Source organism: Oryctolagus cuniculus, chromosome 13 (assembly GCF_964237555.1).
Source record: "Oryctolagus cuniculus chromosome 13, mOryCun1.1, whole genome shotgun sequence".
Classification (NCBI taxonomy): Eukaryota; Metazoa; Chordata; class Mammalia; order Lagomorpha; family Leporidae; genus Oryctolagus; species Oryctolagus cuniculus.
Genome location: NC_091444.1, coordinates 36,032,656 through 36,046,074, shown reverse-complemented (window position 1 = coordinate 36,046,074; position 13,419 = coordinate 36,032,656). Strand labels below are relative to the sequence as shown.

The window sequence follows — 13,419 nt, the reverse complement described above, 5'->3', positions numbered from 1 at the left end:
GTTATATAACTCTCGTGGGGCAGGCCCTCTATTCCAACTCCTGGTAAACTCTCTCTCTGCTCCCTTATATATCACAAACTGCCTTCTAGAGTGGGCTTTTAAGATACATTCAGTGAGAATTTACATCTCCTCCCACAGAGCCCAGACAGTAAAACCCCATGAGGTGAGGGGCTCATTTGCATACAGGTAGAGCTTCCTGCAAGACTTAATAACATACCATGCCAAATAATCCACATGTTGAAGTCAAGATCATGAGGGTAATTTAGTTTTAAGAGGTTTTGAGGAGCTTTGCTGCCTCCTTGCTTATGCATGCTCACACATTGGACATTTCACCTGTGAGCCAGCCACACTGGCTGGAGGGAAGCAGTCAAGCGACCAGATCATAGGAACCCTCCCCTGACTCAGTCCCCACCAGCACGATCTGTCTCTTCCCTGGGTGGCAAAGCTGTTTCTTTATCCCTTTATTTGGTACATGACACCTATGGAGACAGCACTCACACAACTCATTCTGTCTGGTGCAGTGACCCTTCATGCTCCCTGAGAAAGACATTTACACTCCCTGGGGATAGGTCGAAAGAAGTACCATTGGCTGGCGCTGCAGCTCACTTGGCTAATCCTCCGCCTGTGGCGCCAGCACCCCAGGTTCTAGTCCCGGTTGGGGTGCTGGATTCTGTCCCGGTTACTCCTCTTCCAGTCCAGCTCTCTGCTGTGGCCCGGGAAGACAGTGGAGGATGGCCCAGGTGCTTGGGCCCTCCACCCACATGGGAGACCAGGAGGAAGCACCTGGCTCCTGGCTTCGGATCGGCACAGTGCACCGACCCTGGTGGCCATTTGGGGGGTGAACCAATGGAAAAGAAAGACCTTTCTCTCTGTCTCTCTCTCCCTCTCTCTCACTGTCTAACTCTACCTGTCAAAAAAAAAAAAAAAAAAAAAAAAGAGAGAGAAGTACCATTGCTTTTAGGGAAGCCCCTATGATAGTATCTCTGTGATATCAGTCTTTCTTCCTCTTATAAAAATGATATCTAACTTTTATATAGCATTTTCTCCTTATTTAGAGCCCTATGTGATAGATACAATTATATACAAATCAGAGAAGTAGGAACTGAGGCGCAGAGACATCAGATAGCTTGCCGAAGGTAACACAGGTGATGAGTGAGATGAACAAGGATTCTGACTCAAACAGCTCAGTCTGATCTCTGTTCTTCACCACTTTCATCAATGTGCTATTTTACTTTAAAAGTCTGGTCACCCAGTAAGAAAAACCAGGCTACAACCAGGGGTGATCAATCTGCCTGCAGCAAACTTGCAGTAGAGTCCAATGTTAGCATGCATGCGCGTGTTTACACACACACACACACACACACTTTTCTTGGACATTAATTAAGTCTGCTGCCCTTCAGTGGGAATTTTCTTTAAATTTCTGGAAAGTTCTCACTTGGCAGCTTAGCAGAAAACCAAAGAGCTTGTGTGTAAAAGTGCTGTCCATCTTTAGAATATGGAAATCTCTTGCTTGTAAATTCTGCATTTGGATGTGGCTTCTTTAACTCCCTACCCAGCACATTGCTTCTGAATCACAATATAGAGGCCTCTTTTTCTAGGAGTGCAAGAGACAAAACAGCAACGGGAGCTGAAATGAACTATAAAGGGAGGCTTCCCACGAAAGCTGGAATCCATTGCTTCAGTGAGACTGTCACTTATCTGAGCTTTTCTTGGAAGAAACCAGTGGGCGGTATTCCCACATATTTTACTTTAAGGGTGCTGGGTATTCTTTGCTGTTGCCATTCAGAATCGATGCACTGACCAGACTCATTTTGGCAGGGAACCTAGTCTGAAGATAAGGCTTGAAAATGTTTGCCCCTCAGCATTAGTGCTCATGCCTTGAAAATATTTGCACTGGTAACTACAAGCTCTGTGTGCATAGGGAGGTTAGCCAGTGTGGTAGAGATTAGGGAGATCAGAGAGGAGGGGAGAAGAACAATGGTGATTTTTTTTTTTTTTTAAGATTCATTTATTTGTAAGAAGGCAGAGTGATAGAGTGGGAGGGAGAAATCTTCCATCTTCTGGTTCAATCCGCAAATGCCCACAACAGCTGGAGCTGGACCAAGCTAAGGCCAGGAGCCAGGAAATTCAGCCGTGCAAGAGTGGGTGGCAGGAACCCAAGCTCTTGGGCCATCATCTGTTGCCTCTCAGCTGCATTAGCAGGAAGCTGGATTGGAAGGGGAAGTGGAACTCAGCTCCAGGTATTCCTATAAGGGATGAGAGTCACCAGCAGCAGTTTAACCTGCTGCACCACAGCTTCTGCCCTGAGCACTTTCGTTTTAAAAATGCTGTCATCCTCCGGACAAATCAGGAATCCAGACATACAGTCTTTTCGGGAAAATGAGACCAAACAAAATGAAATCAGATATATTTGTCCAGGAGGGATTACAGACCTGTTGTTTTCCTTATGACAAAAGTATATTATTCAAACTTTAGAATTGTTCTGATCTTTGTTCCTAGGTTTTTTAAAATAAAATTTTCAAAGTAAAATCTCTGAAATATGAGCTTGCTTACCACTTGGAGACTTTATGTTAAGCAGTATTTTTTAGATCTTTAAAATGATCATTTCCCAAAGTGATTTTTTCAAGTGTATACCATGTGCTAGACATTGTCTCACAGTACTGTCTTAACCAGTGTAACACCTACAGCAGTCCCACGATGTAAGTACAATTATGATCCCTGTTTGCTTTGCTGAGAGTGAGAGTAAGAGTGGGGGTAGAGAGGGAAGAGATATCTTATCCTCCTGTCTACTCATTTACTCCCTAAACACCCACGAGGACTGGGACTCGGCTGAGCTGCAGGTGGGAGCCAGGGACTCAATCCAGATAGCCCACATGGATGGCAAGGACCCCACTGCTTGTGCCGCCACCTGGTAGTTCCCAGGTTGGCTGTATGAGCAGGAAGCTGGAATAGGGAACTGCGGCCTGGAGTCAAACCCAGGCTCTCTGACATGGGACTCAGGTGTGATATTCAGTAGCCCAACTGCTAAACCAAGTGCCCATCCCATGGATACCTGTTTTATACATAGGGAAACTGAGGAACAGAGAGGGGAGCAACATGGGCCAGATCTGATCTTTCGGGTTTGCCGTTGCTGGGATCCAGACTCAAGCAGCCTGGCCTGATGCCCCTGTGAACCACTGCTTGCACACAGGGCTCTCAGGGGATGCAAGCATCACCTGACGTGAGGGCAACAGGATACTAGGGTGATACAACGTTAGTTGTCAAATACCTGGTTTATATCAGAACTTTTACTAGATTTCCTGAACAACCATTCTGTAGGCAGATGATGTTATGACCACTTTATAGATTGGTAAACTGAGGCTTCATGAGTGAGAGTGATCTATACCATGTCTCCCAACTCCTATGAAGGGTGGACTCCTAACCGCATCCTGGATCTGTCTACTTCTAACCCCTGATTTCAGACACCATTCGGCACTGTCTCTGCTTTGTGAATTATCATGCAATATTTTTTTTCAAGTCATAACAAATATCATAAAAGCTCCTCATTAAGTGATCAGTAATTTGGCCTATGGTGCTACGTGATGAGGGAGGACTGGGGAAAAGGAATGGGAGAGAACACCCTATTCGTTTAGTCGCCCCCTCCCTCTGCAGCCTCCAGTTCTAACTGCTCCACGCCCCAAAGGAAGAAAACACTGCTTCCTGCAGACTTCTCTCTGAAAACCCTCCACTGTGAGCCTCCACTGGTTCCTTTGGCTTTAAGCACCAGGCACAGAGGGAGTTTTTAACCACAGTACATAGACGTGCATAACCCTTAATGAGAACTGATGCCCAAGTTGATCAGCCGACTGGCAACTGAACAGACTGCTTCCTCGGACCCTCCATCACAATGTGCTTGTCTGGCTAATGTATTTGAATTATAATAACTCCCTTTCTAGCCTCTCTTGCAAATATGAGCAGAGTTCCCACATGATTTATACATGCAATACACACATAAATTTGCACATAAGCACGCCCTGTGATTCGGCGCATTCTGTGTGTGTTTGTCTCAGATTCCCTCCTTGGCCCCCACCCCCATGGGTTTTTTCCCCCATTAGGCAAATGGAAGGCCCATGCCACCTGTTAGCATTACATCATTGGCTCCCCAGAACACAGTTGCACCAAAGGCCTTAAACAAAGTAGTTCTTCTTGTATTGTTTGCACTCAAAGAGCTGATATCATGCCAACTGATGTCATTGTATGTCTTTGTGTAACTGCTATGGCAACTGGGCAGGTGGGGAGCCTCCAGCTGATGTCATTGGGAAAGGAGGTGCAGAGACAGAATTTTAAAAAGCTCTACGCTGCTTTTTTCTGTGTGTGGGGTTTTCTGGCTTGCATTTAAAAAAATAGTTGCTTTTAAGACAAGTTACAGCTTGAGTACCCTAAATAAGAACAGAGAGTCCCCCCTCCCCAGTCACTTCTTTTGAGTTTGTTGTTTTGTTCTTTCCTCTCATCTTATATGGAAAAATGTAACAACTGCCTTTTTCTTAAGAAAAAGTGAATTAGGTTCCCATCACAGAATCTGTATGAAATCGCTTCCTTGGGTTCCCATGGAGGCAAAACTGAGCAGATTTTCAATAACTCTTTAGAGTCCCTGTGATGATGACAAGTTTTACATTTTTTTAAAAGTATTTAGTGGTGAAGGGTGAAGTTTTTCTGTTTTTCTATTTTTTTCTTTCTATTTTGAAAAATGTCTCTTTGGGCCTAAACTTTATTGTCAAGATTTCATAGCAGAAAAATCTCATAATATATATGGGCAGAGTTTAATTAGGAAAATCAATTACAATGAGTTTAGGACTATTTTTTTTCTTTAAAAAACAAAGGTTTTGACTGGTTTCTGGTGAGTAAATGATCATAGTATTGCCCCTTTGAATTTTCTTTGTGACATCACCTTACCTTACTAAAAATGTGACTTCCCTGTTTCACTCAACTGACTTCGTGTCTGTCAGCTGAGAAACTCATGAGACTCTGTCCAGATCACAGTCCGGAGATTCCTGCTCTGGTTACCAAAGGTGAGACTCAGAATGGAGACAAACATGTCGCGCTCAAGGACTCGTGGACAGAGGGACTTGTCTTCCTTCCACATGACCGAACCCTGCACACACTGTGTTTTCGGCCTTACCTCCTGAACTATCAAGAGAGGCAGGCATTCTCTTCGGGGGCTGATGTGTCCTGTGGCTTTCAGCTGAAAAGGGTCCTCTATGTTCTCCCTCTTTTCAAATTAAAGACCGGAGGTCGGTTCTTCTTGCTTAGAGTTAGAGGTTAGTTGGTGGTGATGATGGCAACCCCTTGTCTCAGGCTTGTCATGTCCTCCTCTATTGTATGATTGGAGCCTCAGAAGAATGCTTTGGGCTCATCAGTGTGTCAAACAGTGTGCAACAATCTTAAGGGAAAATGTGAATAATCAATAATGATCCCTACATGTTCCAACTTCATTGTTTTGTTTTTTTGCATAGTACTTCAACTTTTCATGAATATTTTTGAAATGTTTTTCATTTAATATTAAATAGAAATATTGTCATTGTTTTCATCTCTTTTAATTGCTATATACTATTCCATGGAATGAATGCTTTCTTTTAATTTATTTTTAATTTTTAATTTAAATTTTAATTTCTTGCGTTTTAACTTTTATTTAGCAAATATAAATTTCCAAAGTACAGTTTATGGATTACAATGGCTCCCCCCCATAATTTCCCTCCCACTCACACCCCTCCCATCTCCCACTCCCTCTCCCATTCCATTCACATCAAGATTCATTTTCAATTATCTTTATATACAGAAGATCAATTCAGTATATATTAAGTAAAGATTTCATCAGTTTGCACCCACACAGAAACACAAAGTGTAAAATACTGTTTCAGTACTAGTTATAGCATTACTTCACATTGGACAGCACATTAAGGACAGATCCCACATGAGGAGTAAGTGCACAGTGACTCCTGTTGTTTACTTAACAATTTGACACTCTTGTTTATGGTGTCAGTAATCTCCCTCGGCTCTAGTTATGAGTTGCTAAGGCTATGGAAACCTATTGAGTTCGCCAACTTCAATCTTATTCCGACAGGGTTATAGTCAAAGTGGAAGTTCTCTCCTCCCTTCAGAGAAAGGTACCTCCTTCTTTGATGGCCCCGTTCTTTCCACTGGGATCTCACTCACAGAGATCTTTCATTTAGGTCTTCTTTTTTTTTTTTTTTCCCAGAGTGTCTTGGCTTTCCATGCCTGAAATACTCTTATGGGCTCTTCAGCCAGATCTGAATGCCTTAAGGGCTGATTCTGAGGCCAGAGTGCTATTTAGGACATCTGCCATTCTATGAGTCTGCTGTGTAGCCCACTTCCCATGTTGGATTGTTCTCTCCTTTTTTGATTCTATCAGTTAGTATTAGCAGACACTAGTCTTGTTTGTGTGATCCCTTTGACTCTTAGACCTATCAGTGTGATCAATTGTGAACTGAAATTGACCACTTGGACTAGTGAGATGGCATTGGTACATGCCACCTTGATGGTATTGTATTGGAATCCCCTGGCACGTTTCTAACTCCACCATTTGGGGCAAGTCCAATAGAGCATGTCCCGAATTGTACATCTCCTCCCTCTCTTATTCCCACTCATTATATTTAACAGGGATCACTTTTCAGTTAAATTTAAACACCTAAGAATAATTGTGTGCTAATTACAGAGTTCAACCAATAGTATTATAACAAAAAAATACTAAAATGGATAAAGTATTACATTGTACATCAACAGTTGGTCTTTTCCATGAAACAGATAATGTTGTAGTGAACACCTTTATGTACCTATCTGATTATATTTGAATAAATGAGGTACATGAGATATACCCCCATAAATGAGACTGTACTTGCTTGGGAGATATTTGTATCTTAAAAATGTGGAAACAGGCACAGTTTAAACTTTTTATGCAAGGCCTATAACTCTTGAGAGGTGCAGAACACAGCCTCCACCTCAAATCTATGTATTCATGGATCCGTTCGCGGCTTCCTAGAGGGTTTGTATACGCACGAGTCTCTGAAAGTTGAATACAAGGGATCAAGGGGCTCTGATTCTGTTTTGCTTGAAGTCAGAGTTGACACATCAGGAACCAACCTGAAAAATGTCAGAAAGGGATCATAAGGATATCTCATGTCACTCTGCCCTGTCTTGTTTATTTTGAGCATTTCTCTGCTTCTCCACCTCTGGGCCCACTCAACACAAACAGTACTCAAAATAGCTAATACTTGCTGAGCAATATCGTGTACCAGGCAATGTGCCAAATTACATGTAGTCATTCATCTCTTAATGACACAGAGTTGGATGCCATTACCCTCATTTGACAGATGGGGAAACTGAGGCAGAGGCAGAGAAATGAGCTTAACCAAGTTACAGAGCCAGGAAGTGGTGGTACTAGGAAGATAGCCAAGGTGATTTGGCTGTTTCACAGTCTCTGCTTGTGACCACTCTGCTGTATTGGGACCACACTTGGCCTTGTGGGTAAGATGAACTACGAAGGGTGCAAGATTCAGCCAGAATTCTCTGCCTGAGGAGGCTGTCCCTTCCTTCCTCAGCTCTCAAAGTGCAGGGTTCTAGGAAGGCCACTGAGCACAGAGGCAGATCACATTTGCAGCTGATGCAATTGCCTTGCTACACAGAACCTTTTCTTGGGAGACATCCCCCATTAGTGATATCCCTGAAGCTTGTCCCGGGTCTCCAGATGGACTTCCTGTTGTTTTTTCTGTCTGTTTTTCTGCCTACCTACCTACATACCTCCCTTGAGTACGTAAGCAACAAAGTGCACTTGTTCCTGCAGGGGAGGTGGCCTTTGGGGCCAGCTCTGGTCCTAGGAATGGTCACTCTGGATTTCTGTGTTTGTGTTCCAGGTGGACTTAGTAGTTTTAAGCAGAACCATGAGAACCTCTGTGACAACTCCCTCCAGCTCCAAGAGTGCCGGGAGGTGGGGGGCGGCGCGTCTGCGGCCTCAAGTGTGCTACCTCAGTCCCTCCCCTCCACCCCCGACATCGAGAATGCGGAGCTCACGCCCATCCTGCCCTTCCTCTTCCTCGGCAACGAGCAGGATGCTCAGGACCTGGACACCATGCAGCGGCTGAACATTGGCTATGTCATTAACGTCACCACTCACCTTCCCCTCTACCACTACGAGAAAGGCCTCTTCAACTACAAACGACTGCCGGCCACCGACAGCAACAAGCAGAACCTGCGGCAATACTTTGAAGAGGCGTTTGAGTTCATTGGTAACTATCTCCTGTGGGAATTCCCAGCCACTGCCTTCCTTTCCCTCTGGCTCTTGCTTTGATATCAACTGCAAGGTCTATTCCTGTCTTGCAAAAATAAATGCTGCTCCGAGGTGTCACAGGCTGTGACCCCTAGTGCAGCCAAAATGTTCTCCTAACCTGTTACCTGGGAGTTGCATGGGGCCATCAGAGGCAATCAAACAAATCATTCCATTGGTTTTGGATCTGTTCAACTAGAGAGTTTCATTCCTCGCCTTCTGAATGCAAAAGTGATGGGACTTAGCACTCTGTGCTCTGTAACCAGAATGGCTGGGAAGTCAGAAATTGGAGGCCAGAGCTGGACCTGCTGTTGCCTGCTCCTACACAGTGCTCCTCAAAGGCTTGCAGGAAATAAAATGCAAGGGTATTTCAAAGGGTCATGGCAGAGTGCAATTAAAAGTTTATCTTAGCTTGAAAGTTTTTGAAACTCATTCATAGTTTTTTTTTTTTTCATAATATGAATTTTCCATGAACTTTTTGAAGGCCTCACATGATACCACTTCCAAACACACCTAAACCTTCCTTTTGCCCTACTAAGACTTATTCATACAGCATAGGAAGTGATTTCATTTCCTGACCTTGAGTTTAAACTAAAATTGCCGTTGGCATGACCTTTGGCATGAGGTTGAAGCAATGGTAGCATTTGCTGAGGGGTTGGCTCTGAAGAAGCCTCCGATAATGCTGTAGTGGACATCTTTCTGCAGTGCATCATTGCAGAGCAGAGAGAGGAGCGGGGTAGAGTGGTGACGTGTTTTCTTCTTATTTGCGTTGTCTCGGTTTTTAAACAGTGGCTAGCCAAAGCTCACAAATGTTAGTGCTAGTGAGATGGTACTAGATTTCCCTTTTTAGTTTGCCCCAAAACTCATGGAAGGAGGAAAGATCAGGTTGCAAAGCCTGAGTAGTTCTCAAGGAGGAAAATTCTAGCAACAGCAGACTTTGATCTCCAGAAGAAATCAGTTAACAATTTAATCCTAATTCTAATTGCAATGTTTGCTGCTTCTATAGTTTCAAATGTTTTAAGGCTCAAAATATGATTTGGAAAATAACAGCACCTAGCAGATACTCCACATTTTTTTTTTCAAGTGACTCCAACCTTTATAACTATAAAGGGATGGCCCTGTACTTTTCCTCAATATTCTAACAGATTGTTTAGGCGCCTCTGTCAGGGGAGGAAAACACTTTGGTACTTTTTTATTTCTTATCAGAAAAAGCGTCAGGTTTAACAGCCGTTAAATCTGATGGATTTGCTGTGGAGTTGGCAGCTCTGGTTAATTTTCCCAGCTGTTTTCTTTGCTAATTGTGCTTTCAGTGTAGGGCCATGGGATAGTCAGTCTGGAAGGAAATTATGAATGGGCACTGAACTTAATGAAGCAAAATGACTTCTCCAAGGCTGTAGGGATTCTAGTGTCAGAGAAGAGACCAGAATGCAGGCTTCTTAACTCCCAGGCAAAGGATCTTTCTACAACATCCCTTTCTCAGTTGGCAACATTGGATGCAAAGGTACCTCGGATTCTGTATTAATAAAATCTGAACCAAACCCTGGGCCCTGAGGAAGTAGTATTTGTCAGCAAGTCGATGAGGAACTTCCTGCTTGATATGTGATACTATGACTGTGATTCCATCTGCCTCAGTCCAGTTGGGGAAGTTAGGAAATCGCTCTGCATTTACCGAGTAGCATTAGATAAGCTTGTTCTAAGAGGATTTCAACTGAAGCACTCACATTCCTTTTGGATTATTCAGGCTTACCTGTTTTTTAATAAGGACAACAGAAGCATCAACAAGCAGATTTAGCCTAAAGAACAATTCAGAACCACATACTACATGGGTACAATTTTATTTTCATTGTTATCTTATGGTATAAACTGAAATCTTATAGTCTAGCTTTATGGAGAACATAGCAAGTTTTATAAGGATAATAGCATTCACCAAGAATCTAATATATATTAAGTAGATCTTGGGTTTGGGGTTTAACTGGCTATTTAATTTTTCCTAAGTCCAATTATAATTATTCTGATATTCTGTGAGGCTGGTTCTCTGGTGTCAGTCTTAATAATCAGACAGGAACATTGAGATTCTATGAAGTTATACTTCACAAAGTTATACTCATACAGCATCACTCAACTCAATGTGTAGTGGGACCAGTAGTCAAACCTACCACTTGGCAGCTGACTTCCTTAGCACCTTCTTTTCTGGTCTTGGTTTGGGGTTAATTAATAGTATGTGCTAATGAGAAGAATTTTAACAGAAAAATGGGAAAATACTTATTTTTCTTGAAACACTTTTATCTACGGGAAGTTTCATTTATAGATTTTTAAAATGAAAGGTTACCTTTTATTTTTTTTTTCTTGATCCACTGGTGGGACACCTGGAAAGCAGTTTGAGTTAAATCCCTATTCTTTTGTTTATCCTGCTTTCTCAAACTGTTTAATTAATATTCCTTCAGGGAAGCTTTCTTGGATATATCTTTTAGTCTACAAGTATCATTAAGAATCTGTTCATGCAGCGCCCACAAGCTATTCTCCCGAGCTTTTACTGTATCTGAACCCTTAGCAAGCTCTGTTCCCGTCAGTTGTATGTGGCCTCGGAGCCATTGCTTGAATTCCTCCACTATCTACATCATGGTCATGCTAGAACACCATACATGAGACACAGGGGTTAAAGATGCAAAAGAGAAAGTGAAACCTTGGGACTGCGTGCTACAAACCTCTAGCTAAGTTAAAAAATTGGCTTTATTTTGAGACGCTGAACATAACAACTTTCTAGTTGAATTTTAATCTCTCAGCCTTGGATCAGGGTTTGGTGAGACTGAAAATCTTACATATATATTGCCAGTTCCTGTACTGAGCAGTTCCTTAGAATAAAGAAAGAAATGTGTTTTTTTTTTCCCTCTATCACAAGTAGGAGAAGCATTGTTAATAGCACTAGTTTCAATAGGTCACACAACTTGACAACTAACTGAAATTAACCTCTTTAATCAGAAGATTATGCATATATGAAAATACTTCAGAAAATTTATGGAAAATACATATTATTTCAAAGTTTTATGCCAAAATAATTTATCTTTTAATTCCATTTTCCATGAACTTTTTGAAGTACCCTTGTGTGTATGTGTGTGTATTTTCTCCTTCTCTTCTGTTTCTTCAATATTATGATTCCAAAAAAATAACAAAATAGCAAGGGACAAGACATTTGAGAGAGAGGCCCAAAGGCTCTTAAGATATACTAGATCTGTAGCTTGTCTAACATGTAAGTGCATTGTGCTGTGGGTCTAGCCTTAGTGCACTGTTACCACTTTTGTGTAAACCATTCCTGTGAATGATTCCTTTACTGTGTCTTCTCTTCAAATGTAGACATATGTATGACTTCTTACTCATGCTAACACTGATTTTAGCCAGTTCTGGAAGTTGTAATATTAACATAGGTAATTAGTAGATTATCCTTAGCTTTAAAATAATGTTACTTCATTCTTTCTCTCCAAAAGAAGGAATTGTCAAATGGAGAAACAAGTTAATATTTGTCCATCCACCTCTTTGTCCTCCTTTAACCTCCTCTCTCTCTCTCTCTCTCTCTCTTTAGAGGAAGCTCACCAGTGCGGGAAGGGACTTCTCATCCACTGCCAGGCTGGGGTGTCGCGCTCTGCCACCATCGTCATCGCTTACTTAATGAAGCACACTCGGATGACCATGACTGATGCTTATAAATTTGTCAAAGGCAAACGACCAATTATTTCCCCAAATCTCAACTTCATGGGGCAGTTGCTGGAGTTTGAGGAAGACCTAAACAATGGTGTGACACCACGAATCCTTACACCAAAGCTGATGGGCGTGGAAACAGTTGTGTGACAACAGTTGGATGATAGCGATTACTGCTCTCCATCAGGAGATGGAGAGGAAGGGAGAAGGATTCAGTTTCTTTTTTTTCCTATTTTTTTTAGTTGGGGGTAAAGTTTGTGAATGGAAACAAACTACTTGTTTAAGGACTTTTTATTTTTAACAAGTGTGAGAAGACTATAACTTTTGATGCCCTTGAGATTCACTTCCCACAAACTGAAAGCAGGGAGGCTACAAAGGTCATTTTTTTTAAAGCCAACAATAAATATATAAGAAAACTTCTTTTCCCCCTTTCCTTTTAAGCTATTTGTAGAGTTTATGACTAAATAGTCTGTGCAGGTTCATAGACCTAAGATACTATACTTTAAACCAATTAAAAGAACCAAAAGTCAATAGCAGCGACATTGAATCATGAAGGCCTGGGGTCTGCCTGGGCCATCCATATGGAAAACAAAAACCCAACCAAACGAAGCCCTGTTGTGCTCACTGGTGCAAGGAGAGGGTCAGGGCAACTTACATGGTCGAAGAACCCTTCACACATTCTTGAAAGAGACAAAGGATACTGTTGATTTTGTGCGTTTCATGCTCTGGATTTATTTTTCCTTTGTCTGGGTTTAAGAGAGTTTTGAAATAGCAAGGAACTGACCATTATACCACATGCCTTCACTGGCTTCTTGTGCAATAATATGGTGTTCTGAGTGTGCAAACAAGTTAGAGCTGGCAGCTCAATGATAGAAAAATAGTGCATATTTGCCAGCTTGGAGATAGAAAGGAATTCAATAATATCAATTACTTTCCTCCCCACCTTTCCCCTCCCCCCTCCCCCTTTTTTTTTTGGATTTGATTCTGATTACAGTGCCATAAACCTTGTTACATATGTATATCAGAATGTAAAAAAAAGAAAAATTTATTTAAAAATATTTTTCGCAAAAAAAAGGTGTGTTTCTGTTGATTGTGTAAAAATTTATTTTCATTATATAAACAAAATTCATTTTGGGATGTGTCTTTTATTCTCCCCGTTTTACGTCAATTCAAGTTTAAGCCTCTTTTACTTTGGTAACTTGTATGGATTGCATAACTGGAAATGAAGCATACATTTGTTTATAGAGGAAGAGAGATGAGGAAGAGAAAATATTCTCTGTTCTTAGCGCGAAGCAGAGAGCAGAAGGCACCGAACTCTAGGACTGACGTGTGCAGTTGTGTTCTCTTTGTTCCCACAACCTTGTTACACTGGAAAGTCTCAGCTACAGAAAGCCTGAAGCTATGGGGGG

General features: G+C 41.9%; 1 protein-coding gene across 4 annotated transcripts in view; it reads left to right on the top strand.

Annotated features, from left to right (window-relative positions):
* The window catches only part of DUSP10 (dual specificity phosphatase 10), a 48,517-nt gene extending 35,372 nt beyond the window's left edge, over positions 1-13,145 (top strand). For all 4 annotated transcript variants that reach the window (XM_051821348.2, XM_002717497.5, XM_008268400.4 and 1 more), the window contains exons 3-4: positions 7,908-8,279; positions 11,895-13,145. In XM_051821348.2, coding sequence (XP_051677308.1) covers positions 7,908-8,279; positions 11,895-12,160 — 638 coding nt within the window. In that variant the 3' untranslated portion in view covers positions 12,161-13,145. The remainder of the gene's footprint in view (positions 1-7,907; positions 8,280-11,894) is intronic.
* Positions 13,146-13,419: the final 274 nt, after the last annotated feature.